At 40.2% G+C, this 13658-nt stretch overlaps 1 protein-coding gene across 1 annotated transcript; it reads right to left on the bottom strand.

Annotated features, from left to right (window-relative positions):
- Positions 1-287: 287 nt before the first annotated feature.
- LOC133976942 (multiple epidermal growth factor-like domains protein 10) lies at positions 288-10673 on the bottom strand (the record flags this gene model as incomplete). The annotated part of the gene is made up of 5 exons (XM_062415080.1): positions 288-462; positions 1958-2170; positions 6111-6247; positions 8847-8967; positions 10427-10673. Coding segments are annotated over 5 exons (893 nt in total), but the record flags the coding sequence as incomplete, so codon positions are not given.
- Positions 10674-13658: the final 2985 nt, after the last annotated feature.

Below are 13658 nucleotides of genomic sequence, written 5' to 3'. Positions count from 1 at the left end.
GAAATCCAGTCTGTGGTGTGAAGAGTGTAAATCCATGTTTTTGTCTCTGTGGTGCCATCCCTTTAATCCTGTATTTTGTGTATCTCTTTATAACTCTGTATGTCTTACTTGTTTGTGTTTGTAAGCACCAACTGTAGAAAAAGAGTTTGAACACCTGCAACTCCTTAAGATGTAAATCTGTGACTGATTCTGCTCCTTCAACATCAGATATGAATCACCACAGATGCGTGATGGTTTGTTATTGCATTCATCTCAGAGTTGGTGTATGTGTGTGTGTCTGTACTTACGATGTATCCCGGTGCACACACACAAGCTCCGGTGATGCCGTCACAGTCGGCTCCGTTGGTACAAGCACACAGCTCTCTGCAGCCCTCGCCGTAGTAACCTGCTGGACAGGTCTCGTTGCAGTAAAGCCCCGTCCATCCCGCTGCACAGGTGCACTCTCCAGACAAAGGGTGACAGCTGAGAGGACGAAGACGTTAGAAGTGAGTGAATCAGCCAATGTTGTAAAATTAAATATTTGATCTGCTGCTGTGTCTCTAATCTCTTCTTCTGTACTTACACTTCTTAATATTTTGAGTGCACAACCATGACACAACAACTAGTGGATGGATTGCCATTGCTTAATTCAAAAATCCTGTTAGTTTATGACCAAAAACCTGCAAAACTAATGACTAATATCTCAGCTTTATCTTTAGAGTCATTCTACATAATACTGTGTCTCAAATCTCTTCTTCTGTTCTTACACTTCTTAATATTCTGAGGTTATAAGTGAGTATGGAAACATGCAGCACTATGAGAACCTGGATGGCTTCACTCAAAAAGTTGAGTGTGTAACTATGGACACTTCTCACCCTCAACGGTCGCCATCTTGGCTCCGTAGCAGAAGGGGAGGGACTACTTTTCAAACAGGAAATGACGACCGAGGAAGTTGTAACTACAGTGAACATTGCCATGTTATACAAATGTAAATTATACTTGTGTTTTTTTTACACTAAGCTCCACTATACTGTTGTCACATATAAACCATCAGCAGGTTTATTGGGTTCATTTAGCAGTCTGGAATGATTTGGTACCACAAACAATAACATGAATGGTAACGCTAGCTTGCTAACTAGCTAATCATCATTTCCGGTAAGTGTGCAAGGGCCGTGTTTGGATTTGAGACACGCTTACCTGTCGAAATGTGCACCCTACACCAGTAAGTACAGAGTGTGCTAACAGAAGTATGTGATTTGAGACGCAGCATGCATGTAGACCAACATCAATAAAAGGTTCCCCAATGTGTTGAGAGGATCCTCTAGCTTACTATCCTTACTACATTTGACATTTAACTTTCGTGTCGTCCTCCCGGGTCAAATTGACCCCGTCTGTTTTGACTGTACCTTCTTTCCTTCATTCCTTCCTTCCTCCATCCCTCCCTTCCTTCCTTCCTTCTTTCCTCTGTCCTTCGTTCGTTCCTTTCTCCCTCCCTCCTACCTTCCTTCCTTATTTCCTCCGTCCTTCCTTCTTTCCTTTCCTCTTTTCCTTCATTCCTTCCTTCCCTCCTTTCCTTCCTTCTTCCTTCCTCCCTCCTTTCCATCATCCTTCCTTCTTCCTCCCTCCTTCCCTTCCTTCCTTTTTCCTCCCTCCCTTCTTCCTTCCTCCCGTCCTTCCTTATTTCTCCCTCCCGTCCTTCCTTCCTCCCTCCTTCCTTTCTTCCATCCTTCCTTCCTCCCTTCCTTCTTCCTCCCTTCCTTACTTGACTTGAGGACAACAGAAGTGTTAAAGTACTGTTGAAACATGATGTAAGAGACAAGAGAGTCCTGTGTTTAAAATCTAACAGTTAGTTAAATTATGACGGCCGAAGTGATGCTTCAACTTGAAAAGGAACTGCACACAAAATGCTTTATATTTTTGCATCTGCACTTGTTCAAACTACACTGATCACTTTCTTTCTTGACCAACAGCTGAGCACCTGAGTGTGTTTGCTTCCTTGCAGGGGCAGTATTTGTCACAGATGAGTCCGTACAGGCCGGCGGGACAGAAGCGGTCCTGGCAGCTCGGACCCTTGAAGCCCTCGTTGCACAGACAGGCTCCGTTGATGTGGTAACACTTGGCCCCGTTCTGGCAGTCGCACTTATGAGCGCACTGCGGTCCGTAAGTGCCGACCGGACACTCATCCTGGCATCTGGAGGCGAAGACAATAACAAAGTAGCGGTGAGACGAAAGGAAATGTAGGAAATCTTGTTTTTCTGAATGTTTCCGAATGAAAGAAGCTGCTCGTCGTCAGAGTTAAAAGCTTTTGCTGTTTCATTCAATTAGCCATCAGGCGTAAATGTCCGCCCCTAAAGAAGTACCACTACACACATTAAGAGATAATTCTAGTCCCAATGTTTGCTTTAACCCATTTTCCAGAAAACAGTTCCTGTGGAGTTTTGCTTGTGTTGCCAAAGAAGCTATTAAGCTATTATCTGACAATTTTGTGACATCTATTTTGCTTTTATTCTACTCTAGTTAATGGAAAAAACACAGCTTCAAAGATAACATATTAAGTAAGAGTGCAAATTCCTTTGAGATGTGGTTAATTTTTGGACATTTTATGAGTTAATATGCATGTATAAGAAGCTGTCGTCACACGAAAATGGAACAATGTTTATCCGGTCCAGCTGGGTCGAGTAGGGTCAGGTGTCTCGATATGTTTAAATCCTGACTCTACCTGCTCTGATAATGTGCTGCTTCATCGTCATCATCATCACCATCATCAGGGGAGAAAATGTGTGTTTTGAGGCAGAGTGTGAACTGTGAAGTGCAGGAAAAACTGCTAAAGTATTGCTGCTTGTATTGGCGGAGCATTATGTTTTCTCTTTGTTTCGCTCTGTTTGGGTCGGGAACATTTCGTCGGATCGGGTCTAATTATACTTCGGTCAGATCGGGTCTGACAGTCTGAGGGTCTTAAAAAGAAAAAAAAAACAAGTGTCTCTACGTGCAAATGTCAGACTCATTTCAGTTCAGATTTGTTAATAAGACAAAAAATATGATTGTTAATAAAATGTGAAATATAAATGACAGGAAGTGGCTGAAATGTCGAGAAGCATAACCATCATGTTTATATCTACATCAAACATATGAATACAAACTGTTTGATAACATATTGTCACGTATGTAGCTGAAAGTATTGAGATTTTTAAGTATTATCTTTATATTATTATATATTATTATTATTATTATTATGTTTAAGTAAACTAAAAACCTTCATGTGCAGCCTGGCTTTGGATTAAAAATGATTTATAGTCTTTTTATTCTTGTTTTGTTTAATTTGTTTGGCTGTTTAAAAACTTTATTCTACTTTATTTTATTTTATTTTATCTTATTAATATTATATATTTCTCTTCTCATGGATTTTATTCATCTCTGTTTCTTTTTGTCTTTTTAACCTGTTTTTTAACCTAGTTTTTAATTTAGCTTTTATTTAAACTCTCATAAAATACAATGATTAAGAAAATATGAAATATAAATGAAAGTCTGACATTGGTAATGCAGAGAATGACAGGAAGTGGCTGAAATGTCGAGAAGCGTAACCATGACGTTTATACATCAAACATATGAATACAAACTGTTTAACAACATAATACCATGTATGTTGCTGAAAGTATTGAGATTTTTAAGTATTATTATAGTATACTGGCTTATAGGCTTTTTTATTCTAAGTTTATTTCATTTGTTTTGATGTTTAAACACTTTATTCTACTTAATTTTATGCTATCTTATTAATATTATTATTCTATATATCTTTTTATCTTCTCGTGGATTTAATTAATCTCTGTGTCTTTTGTCTTTTTAACCTAGTTTTCACTCTAGCTTTTATTAAACCTTCATAAAATATGACGATTTAGAAAATGTGATGGGGAAATCATGCAGAATAAATCATGTCAGTCTGTATAGAAATGACAGGAAGTGGCTGAAATGTCGAGGAATGAATTGAATCGACGACGAGCTCCGCGCTATCAAACACCTGCATGCTGTTAAAATGATGTAAAAAGAAGATAAATAACACATTAGTCCCCAAATATAATAAAAACCAGGATACCAGTGTGCATGTAGAAGCACTCAAAGCTCGTTTTCTTCTTCAAAATATTCCTCCCAACCCCGAATGATCCTTTAAGGACACATTTAAAATGTGAATAATGATCAATGATACAACCTTTACAATAAATACAGAGTGATATTATCTCGCCCTCGCATTGCAGGGACTCTCCATTATCCTCCAGGACGACCTGCGCTCCACCATCACGTCAACTCGCACCATTATGAGGGTCAACGGGATCCACATTATGCCGAGACCCTGCGAAGGTGCTCAAGGTGAAAGCTTACAAAGTGGCCATAAGGATTATAATGAGCAGATAGAAACGACGGTGTTGAATAGAAAATTGTCTTTTTGCTAAGTGAAAAGCTTTAAGTTAAGGCTGCTCGACGTCTTGGTGAATCATTCTTAACACGTCCGCCTGATGAAAACCATTAAGAAAATAGACAAATCACTCAATTAAAATGTCTCGGCGGAGGGACTTCTGTTTTTTTTGTGTGTGTCACGTTTAAATCATGCCGACTACCTTTTCCAGGAGTCTTATCTCGGTTAATTCCATTAGAAACGCGGAGCGGAGCGGGAGGAGAACTCAATCCGGGAATTATTCCATGTAGGCTAATTCACCTGTCTGGGAGCCTTAAATGAATGGAGGTAATTTGGCCCAATTGAGAATAACGATGGAGAGCGAAGAGGGGGGGGGGGGGGTGGAAGAGAAGGAGACATTGGAGAAAGAGAGAGAGAGAGAAAGAGAGAGAGAGAGAGAGAGAGAGAGATGTGAGGTTAGAGAAAAGTCTTTATAGACAGTGTCAGAGATGATGGAGGCGGTAAAAGTAGGAAACCTCCCGACTTTTTTGGTAATGGAGGATAGACAAAGGAGCGTAATAGCAATCTGTGAGCATTAGTTGAGCAGAGTAAATGTCCTTCCTTCCTTTCTTCCTCCCTTCCTTCCTTCCTCCCTTCCTTCCTTCCTATTTTCCTTCCTTCCTTCATTCCTTCCTATTTTCCTTCCTTCCTTTCTTCCTCCCTTCCTTCCTTCCTTCCTCCCATCCTATTTTCCATCCTCCCTTCCTTCCTCCCTTCCTATTTTCCTTCCTTCATTCCTTCCTCCTTTCCTTCCTTCCTTCCTTTCTTCCTTCCTTCCTTCCTAAGATCTAAGTTCAGCTGTTATTTTAACGGAATTAAAAAATAACTTAAAATAAACCTTTACTACAAAGCTTTTTTTAATCTTGTGTTTTAAACTTTTTATTTAGTTTCATTTAATTTTATAATCTTTCTTTTTTTTTTTTTTTTTACTTTTATCTCTTATTATTTGTTATAATGTTTGTTTTTTTAATCTATGCTGTTGAATTTTACTAGCTGTACTTGTTTGCTCTTATTTTATTGGTTCAAATGTAAAGCACTTTGAAAGATACTATATAAATAAAGTTATTAATATTATTTCTCGTCTTTGCACTGCTGGATTTTATTCATATTTACAAGATTACTAGTTACTCTGTTTATAATGTAATAAGTAATGTAACTATTTCAATGACTTCATCAAAGTAATGTAACTTATTACATTTGATTACTTTTCTAATTTTCTAACCAATGTTTTCAGCTGTTAGGGTAAATGTTCCTTTCATCTGTCCTTCCTTCCTTCCTACCTTCCTTCTTTCCTTCCTTCCTTCCTTCCTTCCTTCCTTCCTTCCATCCATCCATCCTTCCTTCCTTCCTATCTTCTCTTTGCCTTCCTTTTTTCCTTCCTTCCTTCCTTGTGTCCTTCCTTCTTTGCTTTCTTCATTCATTCGTTCCTTCCTTCCTTCCTTTCTTCCTATTTTCTTCCTTTCTTCCTTTCTTCCTTTCTTCCTTCCTTTCCTCCTTCCTTCCTTCCTTCCTTCCTCCCTTTCTTTCTTCCTTCCTTCCTTCCTTCCTATTTTCTTCCTTCCTTCCTTTCTTCCTTCCTTCCTTCCTCCCTTCCTTCCTTCCTCCCTCCCTCCCTTCCTTCCTTCCTTCCTTCCTAACTAACCTTTACTATAGTATTAATAGTATAATGGCGTTACAGTCGTACCTTTCTCCGATGTATCCGGCGGTGCACTGACACTGACCGCTGATGTGATCACACAGGCCTCCGTTACGACAGATGCATTCCTCAGAACAATTAATCCCAAACGATCCGAACGAACACGGCTGAGCACAGACGGGACCCTGAGGAGGAAAAATCACATGACCATGATGTTGATGTTTATATTAATCTACATTATAACATATAAATGATTATTGATTGGAGGGAATGAAGAAAGGAAGGAAGGAGGAAGGAATGAAGGAAGGGAGGAAGGAAGAAAGGGAGGAAGAAAGAAAGGAAAAAAGGAAAATAGGGAGGAAGGAGGGAAGGAAGGATGGAAGGAAGAAAGGGAGGAAGGAAGGAAAGGAGGAAGGAAGGAAGGAAAATAGGAAGGAAGGAAGGAAGGAAGAAAGGAAAGGAGGAAGGAAGGAAGGGAGGGAGGGAGGAAGGAAGGAAGGAAAATAGGAAGGAAGGAAGGAAAGGAGGAAGGAAAGAAAGGAGGAAGGAAGGAAGGAAGGAAGGGTGGAAGGAAGGAAAATAGGAAGGGTGGAAGGAAGGGTGGAAGGAAGGAAAATAGGAAGGAAGGAAGGAAGGAAGAAAGGAAAGGAGGAAGGAAGGAAGGAAGGGAGGGAGGAAGGAAGGAAAATAGGAAGGAAGGAAGGAAGGAAGGAAGAAAGGAAAGGAGGAAGGAAGGAAGGGTGGAAGGAAGTAAGAAAGGGATGAAGTGTTTGATAACATATTAACATGCATGTGGCTGGAAGTGTTTTATAATCTACCTGATCAGTCTGGGGTTTGATTCAAAGCAGTTTATAGTCTTTTATTTGATTTGATTTGATGTTTTAAGATTTTATTCTACTTTATTTCATGTTATTTTATTATTATTTTTTATTATAAATATACATATAAATGTCTTTAAAAAAAATGTTTCTTAACAATTTTTTTAATGTAAAATAAAATGTAAAATGTGCTCTCTAATTGTTATTTGTTTTTACTCTATTTCGCTTTTCCTTTTCTTTCTATATTCTCCTCGGTATACACTTGTTCTGTATTATTATCAGCTTGTCAATCAACTGTTTAGCACTTTGAACTACATCATTAACCTGAATGAAAGCTGCTCTATAAATACACTTTGAGTGATTGATTGATATAAAAAGCCACCATGTAACACGCTCTCATAAATGAAATTGAGTTTGTCACATTAGACGTCAGCAGAACTGTTTTTAATGCTGCTTGTATTTGAGTTTTATTCAAGCGGGGAGTTCTGGTCCTCTGAAATGATGCCAACGTGGAAGTAACTTAAAACTGCATTCTATCAAAAGGCCACCAGGGGGCGACCGTTTTGGTTTCAAAAGGACTTCCGTCTCTATACAAGTCAATGGAGAATTCACCAACTTCTCACTTGATTTCTAACCTCAGTAAACGTTTTCAAAATGTGTTTATGGTCTCAATCGCTAGTTTAAAGCCTTCTTCAATGCAGTATGATGTTCATTTGGGACATTTTGGCCTCCCTGATTTTATATGTGACGATAAAGCAGGGTATGCATTAGGGCGTGGCTACGTCGTGATTGACAGGTTGATTGGTTCACAGGTTCAGGAGGGCGCCTCATGCTCCTCCTGATGCCCATATAAGTAGAATCTGTGTTTTTTTTTCCCAGCATGCACCTGAAATTTTCAAGATGGCGCTGCTCAGATCCGATACTATTGGCCTCCGAGCAGCAGTCCACAAACCAATGGGTGACGTCACGGATGTTACGTCCATTTTTATATACAGTCTATGGTTTTATTCAGTGTATTTTGAAATAAAAAGCTTTTTTTAGACAGAAAACACCTTTAAAATCTTCCATTTAATGTTAAAAACAAGAATAACTTTCCTTTGGCAGCATTGTGAGCTCTTTACTTTAATGATCAGTCACTCATTTGTCTCTAAAACCTGCGATTCTAAACATTTTCTTTGCTTGTTTGTTTGACACTTTGCTGTTAACTTGTAATTACTGTCACACTGTGAGTCAGAGCAGGTGCAGCAGCGACTTATCTGCTGCTAACCTTACATCCTTTTACTGGTTTCAGGAGGGAAAAAAACTACCAAAAAAACTACATTTAAACATTTGAATCCTGAAAGTAAACAGAATCTTTGACCCTAAAGATTCTCCTGCTGGCTGAACTTCAACATAAATAAATGCACATTATTTTGTAGTGATTTAGCTGGATGCTGCTGTGTCTGTTGTGTGTATTGTTGTGTGTATGTTGTGTGTTGTTGTGTGTATTATAGAGGGTGTATATGATGTGTATGTTGTGTGTATGTTGTGTGTATATGCGGGTATGTTGTGTGTGTTGTGTGTATTGTAGAGGATGTATATGCGTGGCTGATGTCAATATTGTGTGTATTGTTGTGTGTGTATATGCAGGTCTGCAGTGTATTTGTGTGTATGTTGTGTGTATGTTGTGTGTATGTTGTGTGTATATGCAGGGCTGCTGTGTATATTGTGTGTATTGTAGAGGATGTATATGCGGGTCCGCTGTATATGTTGTGTGTGTTGTTGTGTGTATATGCAGGGCTGCTGTGTACGTTGTGTGTATGTTGTGTGTATATGCAGGGCTGCTGTGTATGTTTTGTGTGTATGTTGTGTGTATATGCAGGGCTGCTGTGTATGTTGTGTGTATATGCGGGTCTTCTGTGTGTATGTTGTGTGTATTATAGAGGGTGTATATGATGTGTATTTTGTGTGTATATGCGGGTCGTACCACCCAGCCGGCGGGGCAGGAGCATTCCCCCGTGACGTGGTGGCACGTTCCTCCGTTCTGACAGGGGCAACGCTGCTCACACAGAGAGCCGTGTTTACCTGGAGGACACGGCTCCTCACAGCTGCAGGTAAAAGAGAGAGAAGAAGAAGAAAGTGTTGTTATGAGATGTTATAGTTTAAATCATGAATACGTCCAATAGGAGGAGGACTGTGGATTTAGTCCTCCATCACTTCCTTTGTAAGAGCATTATGAAGGGATCTTCTAATGGTCAGTATGAACAGGAGGAATCATTACAGCAAGAAAAACTGCTTTAATGATCATTTAGGCTCCTGTCATACTAGATAAATGTGATCCTGTCCTTTAATATAGCGTTAAAGTTCGCTCAGTAAAGCTGAATTTCTTTCAAACCCTCCAACTCTGAACTAAACCAGCTGTTTCCTGAATGAAGCAGTGGATAAAGTTAGAAAGTTAGCTGAGAAAGAAACATGTAAATAAGACAACTTTTAAGTTACGTGAAGACACACTAAGCTAGAAAAACAACAAAAAAACAGGTTTCAAGATAAGATGAGTCTTTGAAATGATGAAGTCATTGTTTGAGCTTCTAATTGAGCATTTATACATTGTTTTATTGGTGACTTTTTCCTAAATAAAGGATCAGAACACTTCTTCCACCACCGTCGAACCCTGATAATAACCACTTGTGTGATGTTTCTCTTTGTGGGTTTGAAAAGGAAAAATCAGGCCACCAGAATTCAGCGTAACCTGAGTGAGAAATGAAATGTGGAGCTAATGTCGGCGAGGTCAAGCTCTTCCTCTTCCTTTAACCTTCGTGTCGTCCTCCCTGGTCAAATTGAACCTGTCTGTTTTGACTGTTTCTTCTTTCCTCCCTTCTGTCTGTCCTTCCTCCCTCCCTCCTTCTCTCTTTCTTTCCTTCCTCTCTCTTTCTCTGTCCTTCTTTCTTTCCTTCCTTCCTTTCCTTCCTTCCTTCCTTCTTTCCTCTGTCCTTTCCTTCCTTTCTCCCTTCCTCTTTTCCTTTCTCCCTCCCTCCTACCTCCCTTCCTTCTTTCCTTTCCTCCCTTCCTTCCTCCCTCCTTTACTTCCTTCCTTCCTCCCTCCCTCCTTTCCTTCCTTCCTTTCCTTCCTTCTTCCTCATTTCATTCCTTCTTCCTCCCTTCCTTCCTTCTTCCTCCTTTATTCCTTCTTCCTCCCTTCCTTCCTTCTTCCTCCTTTCCTTCCTTCTTCCTCCCTTCCTTCCTTGACTCGAGGACAACAGGAGGGTTAAGAAGATTTGTAAGGTAGATTTTACAATCATCTTGGCCTTAAAGATACTTTTGGAAATAGAGGTCCAGATTTGCTGTAGCTGCTGTTTAAATCAGCACATATCATGCATAAGTTGCCAATATCAGAACCATTGAAAACCTTTCAGAAAAAACACTTTAAAACGAGTTGCAGGGTCACCAGTTTCATTTCATCTCCATGGAAACACTTGAGGCCTTAAGTACCATCTCAGAGTATTTTAACCCCCTTGATGTGATGATGATGAGCATGTCATAGTCTGCAAAGGACACTCTGCTACTCACAAGGCCCCCGTGTATCCCGGTGCACAGAGGCACTCTCCGGTCTGATGGTGGCAGGTGGCGCCGTTGAGACAATGACACTCCAGCATGCAGTCTTTGCCGTAGAAGTCGGAGTCACAAGTCTCCTCGCAGCGCCAACCCTGGTAGCCGTCGGTGCACACGCAGGCTCCGGTGATCGGGTTACATTTGGCACCGTTTCGGCATTGACAGCGGTTACTGCAGTGGGGGCCCCAGAAGTCACTCTCACAGCCTGGAGAGAGAGAGAGAGTGGAAAGAGAAGAGAGAGTGAGTCAACATCTGATTTAAACCTGTGTAATCATCGATATCTGTGTGAGTCATGAGGTCTGAGACTGAGGAGGATTCATGGACAATCTGAAAGCAAAGTAATCTACATGAGAGAGAGAGAGAGAGAGAGAGAGAGAGAGAGAGAGAGAGAGAGAGAGAGAGAGAGAGTGAACACTTAAAGAGAGGACAAGTGAGATGAGCTGAGGTCAGAGAAGACGAGAGGAAGAAAAGTGGACAGCACAGGAGGAGCAAAGAAGTGAAGAAGAGAAAAATGTGAAGAAAAATAAAGAGAAAAGTTGATTATAATTATATTATAGTGTGTTATAACTAGAGGCTCCACGATACGATATTATCACGATACTTGTGTCACAATCATAGACGATATATAAGAAATAGACGTAACATCCGTGACGTCACCCATTGGTTTGTGGACTGCTGCTCGGAGGCAGATAGTATCGGATCTGGGCAGCGCCATCTTGAAAATTTCAGGTGCATGCTGGGAAAAATAAAAACACGGATTCTACTTATATGGGCATCAGGAGGGGCATGAGGCGCCCTCCTGAACCTGTGAACCAATCAACCTGTCAATCACGACGTAGCCACGCCCTAATGCATACCCTGCTTTATCGTCACATATAAAATCAGGGAGGCCAAAATGTCCCAAATGAACATCATACTGCATTGAAGAAGGCTTTAAACTAGCGATTGAGACCATAAACACATTTTGAAAACGTTTACTGAGGTTAGAAATCAAGTGAGAAGTTGGTGAATTCTCCATTGACTTGAATAGAGACGGAAGTCCTTTTGACACCAAAACGGTCGCCCCCTGGTGGCCTTTTGATAGAATGCAGTTTTAAGTTACTTCCACGTTGGCCTCATTTCAGAGGACCGGAACTCCCCGCCTGGTCACATTACGATATTAATACGACTTTAAATATATTTAGGAACTGAACTTTCGGCCGCCTATCTCACTTCTTCCACCTCCACCAGGACACAGTTTAAATATAATTTGTGCAACAAACGCTGAGAGTAAACCGAAACAGTAAAGTTGCAGCCGGACAGCTAAACAATGAGCTTAAATTCACTATAAAGCTCCGTAGAGCTGAGAGAAGCTGCAGGCACGTTAAAGTCTCAGTCTTCATGAATAGTTGAAGAAATTATTCTGTTGCACTTTTGGGCAGCTTGAATATTTGTCAGAGGGGAGCAGATGTGTGTAACTCTGCAAACCGCCAGCTTTAAATCTCAGTCAGAGGTGACAGGCTTAAAACTGCGGCTCCCATAAAGCATCTGGTCTGTGATGTGTGCTTCATACCAACAGATACATAAGTGCAGGCAAGTCGAGTCAACTTTTATTTATGAAGTGATTTAAACACTATAAAAAGAGTTCAGGAAGAGTTTTTAAAAATAAAGTTTTAGCTCATTTGATGCTTTGAAGTAGATACTGGTGGAAACAATGGATGAACTCACATTTTACTTATTTTATCTTCAAATGAGTCGATGACTATATATATATATCCTTCCTCCATCCCCCTTTCTTCCATCCCTCTGTCCTTCCTCCATCCCTCCCTCCTTCTTTCCTTCCTTCCCTTCTTTCCTTCCTTCCTTGCTTCCTTTCCTTCCTCCCTTCCTCCTTCTCTCTTTCTTTCCTCCCCCTACCTTCCTCGCTTCCTTCTTTCCTCTGTCCTTCTTTCCTCCATTCCTCCCTTCCTCTTTTCCTTTCTCCTCCCTCCCTCCTACCTTCCTTCCTTCCTCGTTTCCTTCCTTCCTTCCCTCCTCCTTCCTCGCTCCTTTCCTTCCTTCTTCCTTCCTCCCTTCCTTCCTTCCTCCCTCCCTCCTTTCCTTCCTTCTTCCTCCCTTCCTTCCTTCCTCCTTTCCATCCTTCTTCTTCCCTTCCATCCTCCCTTCCTCCCTCATTTCCTTCCTTCTTCCTTCCTCCCTCCTTTCCTTCCTTCTTCCTCCCTTCCATCCATCTTTCCTTCCTTCCCCCCTCCCTTCCTTGACTCAAGGACAACAGGAGGGCTAATGTAAGCAATTTGTTATTCTATGTTTCATTAATTGTGTGTTATAACAATATAATACCATATAAATCTAACAGCCAAGGCTTTTAGAGTATGTTCTACTTTTATTTATGATATTTTCAACATCACTTAAAATGCAGAATAAAACAAGAGAAATCTATTTTAGATTAATAAAAAAAAAGCTGCAGACACTTTAATCAATAATGGCTCATTTACCCCTGCAGGCAATAAAAAAAGCTGACTTTGCTTTTTTTGATGTCTTACATTGAGACCTCAGTGGAGCCGCAAACGATGAATCAATTAGTCGATGCACAGAAGATTAATCAGAAACGATTTTGATAGTTTAATAATCATCTCAGACATTTTTCAAGCAAAAAATATCAAATGATGATTTCCTTTTTATTCTTTGTCGTTGGATTTAATATCATAAGATGTTAGACTGTTAGACAGACTTCACAGTGGCCTCTGGCAAATAGTGAAGGCATTTTTCCCCCCCAGTATTTATTAACATTTCAGACAATAAATGAAGTTGTGGGCAGATTAAATGATGATTGGAATAACGATCAGTGGCAGCAGTGGACATTAGGACTGCTAGAAGCACCTGGGAGTCTTTGGAGGGACAATTACAGATATAACCTGGATCATCCAAACAAAAAACAACAGATTTTAAAGTAGTTTTGTCAGTTTTAATGGTACGCCCGCCCAGCTTCTTATTTACAATCATAGCATGTCTGATATTTAAGCAAAACAATAAGCAATCTACTCGATGTAGAGTGGAGATAAAATGAGATTTCTGTTGAATAACCATCTTTATAATCTCAGCTGATTAGTAAGATGCATTTTTCACTTAAAGCTTTTGACTACTTTTAACTTGGCTAAAAAAAAAACAACCTCACATCAATGGTTTCAGTGCTTCCTATAGTTGCTTCAAG

The sequence above is a fragment of the Scomber scombrus genome, unplaced genomic scaffold (assembly GCF_963691925.1).
Source record: "Scomber scombrus unplaced genomic scaffold, fScoSco1.1 SCAFFOLD_252, whole genome shotgun sequence".
NCBI lineage: Eukaryota > Metazoa > Chordata > Actinopteri > Scombriformes > Scombridae > Scomber > Scomber scombrus.
Note: the sequence above shows the minus strand (reverse complement) of the source record. Positions and strands in the feature narration are given on the sequence as shown.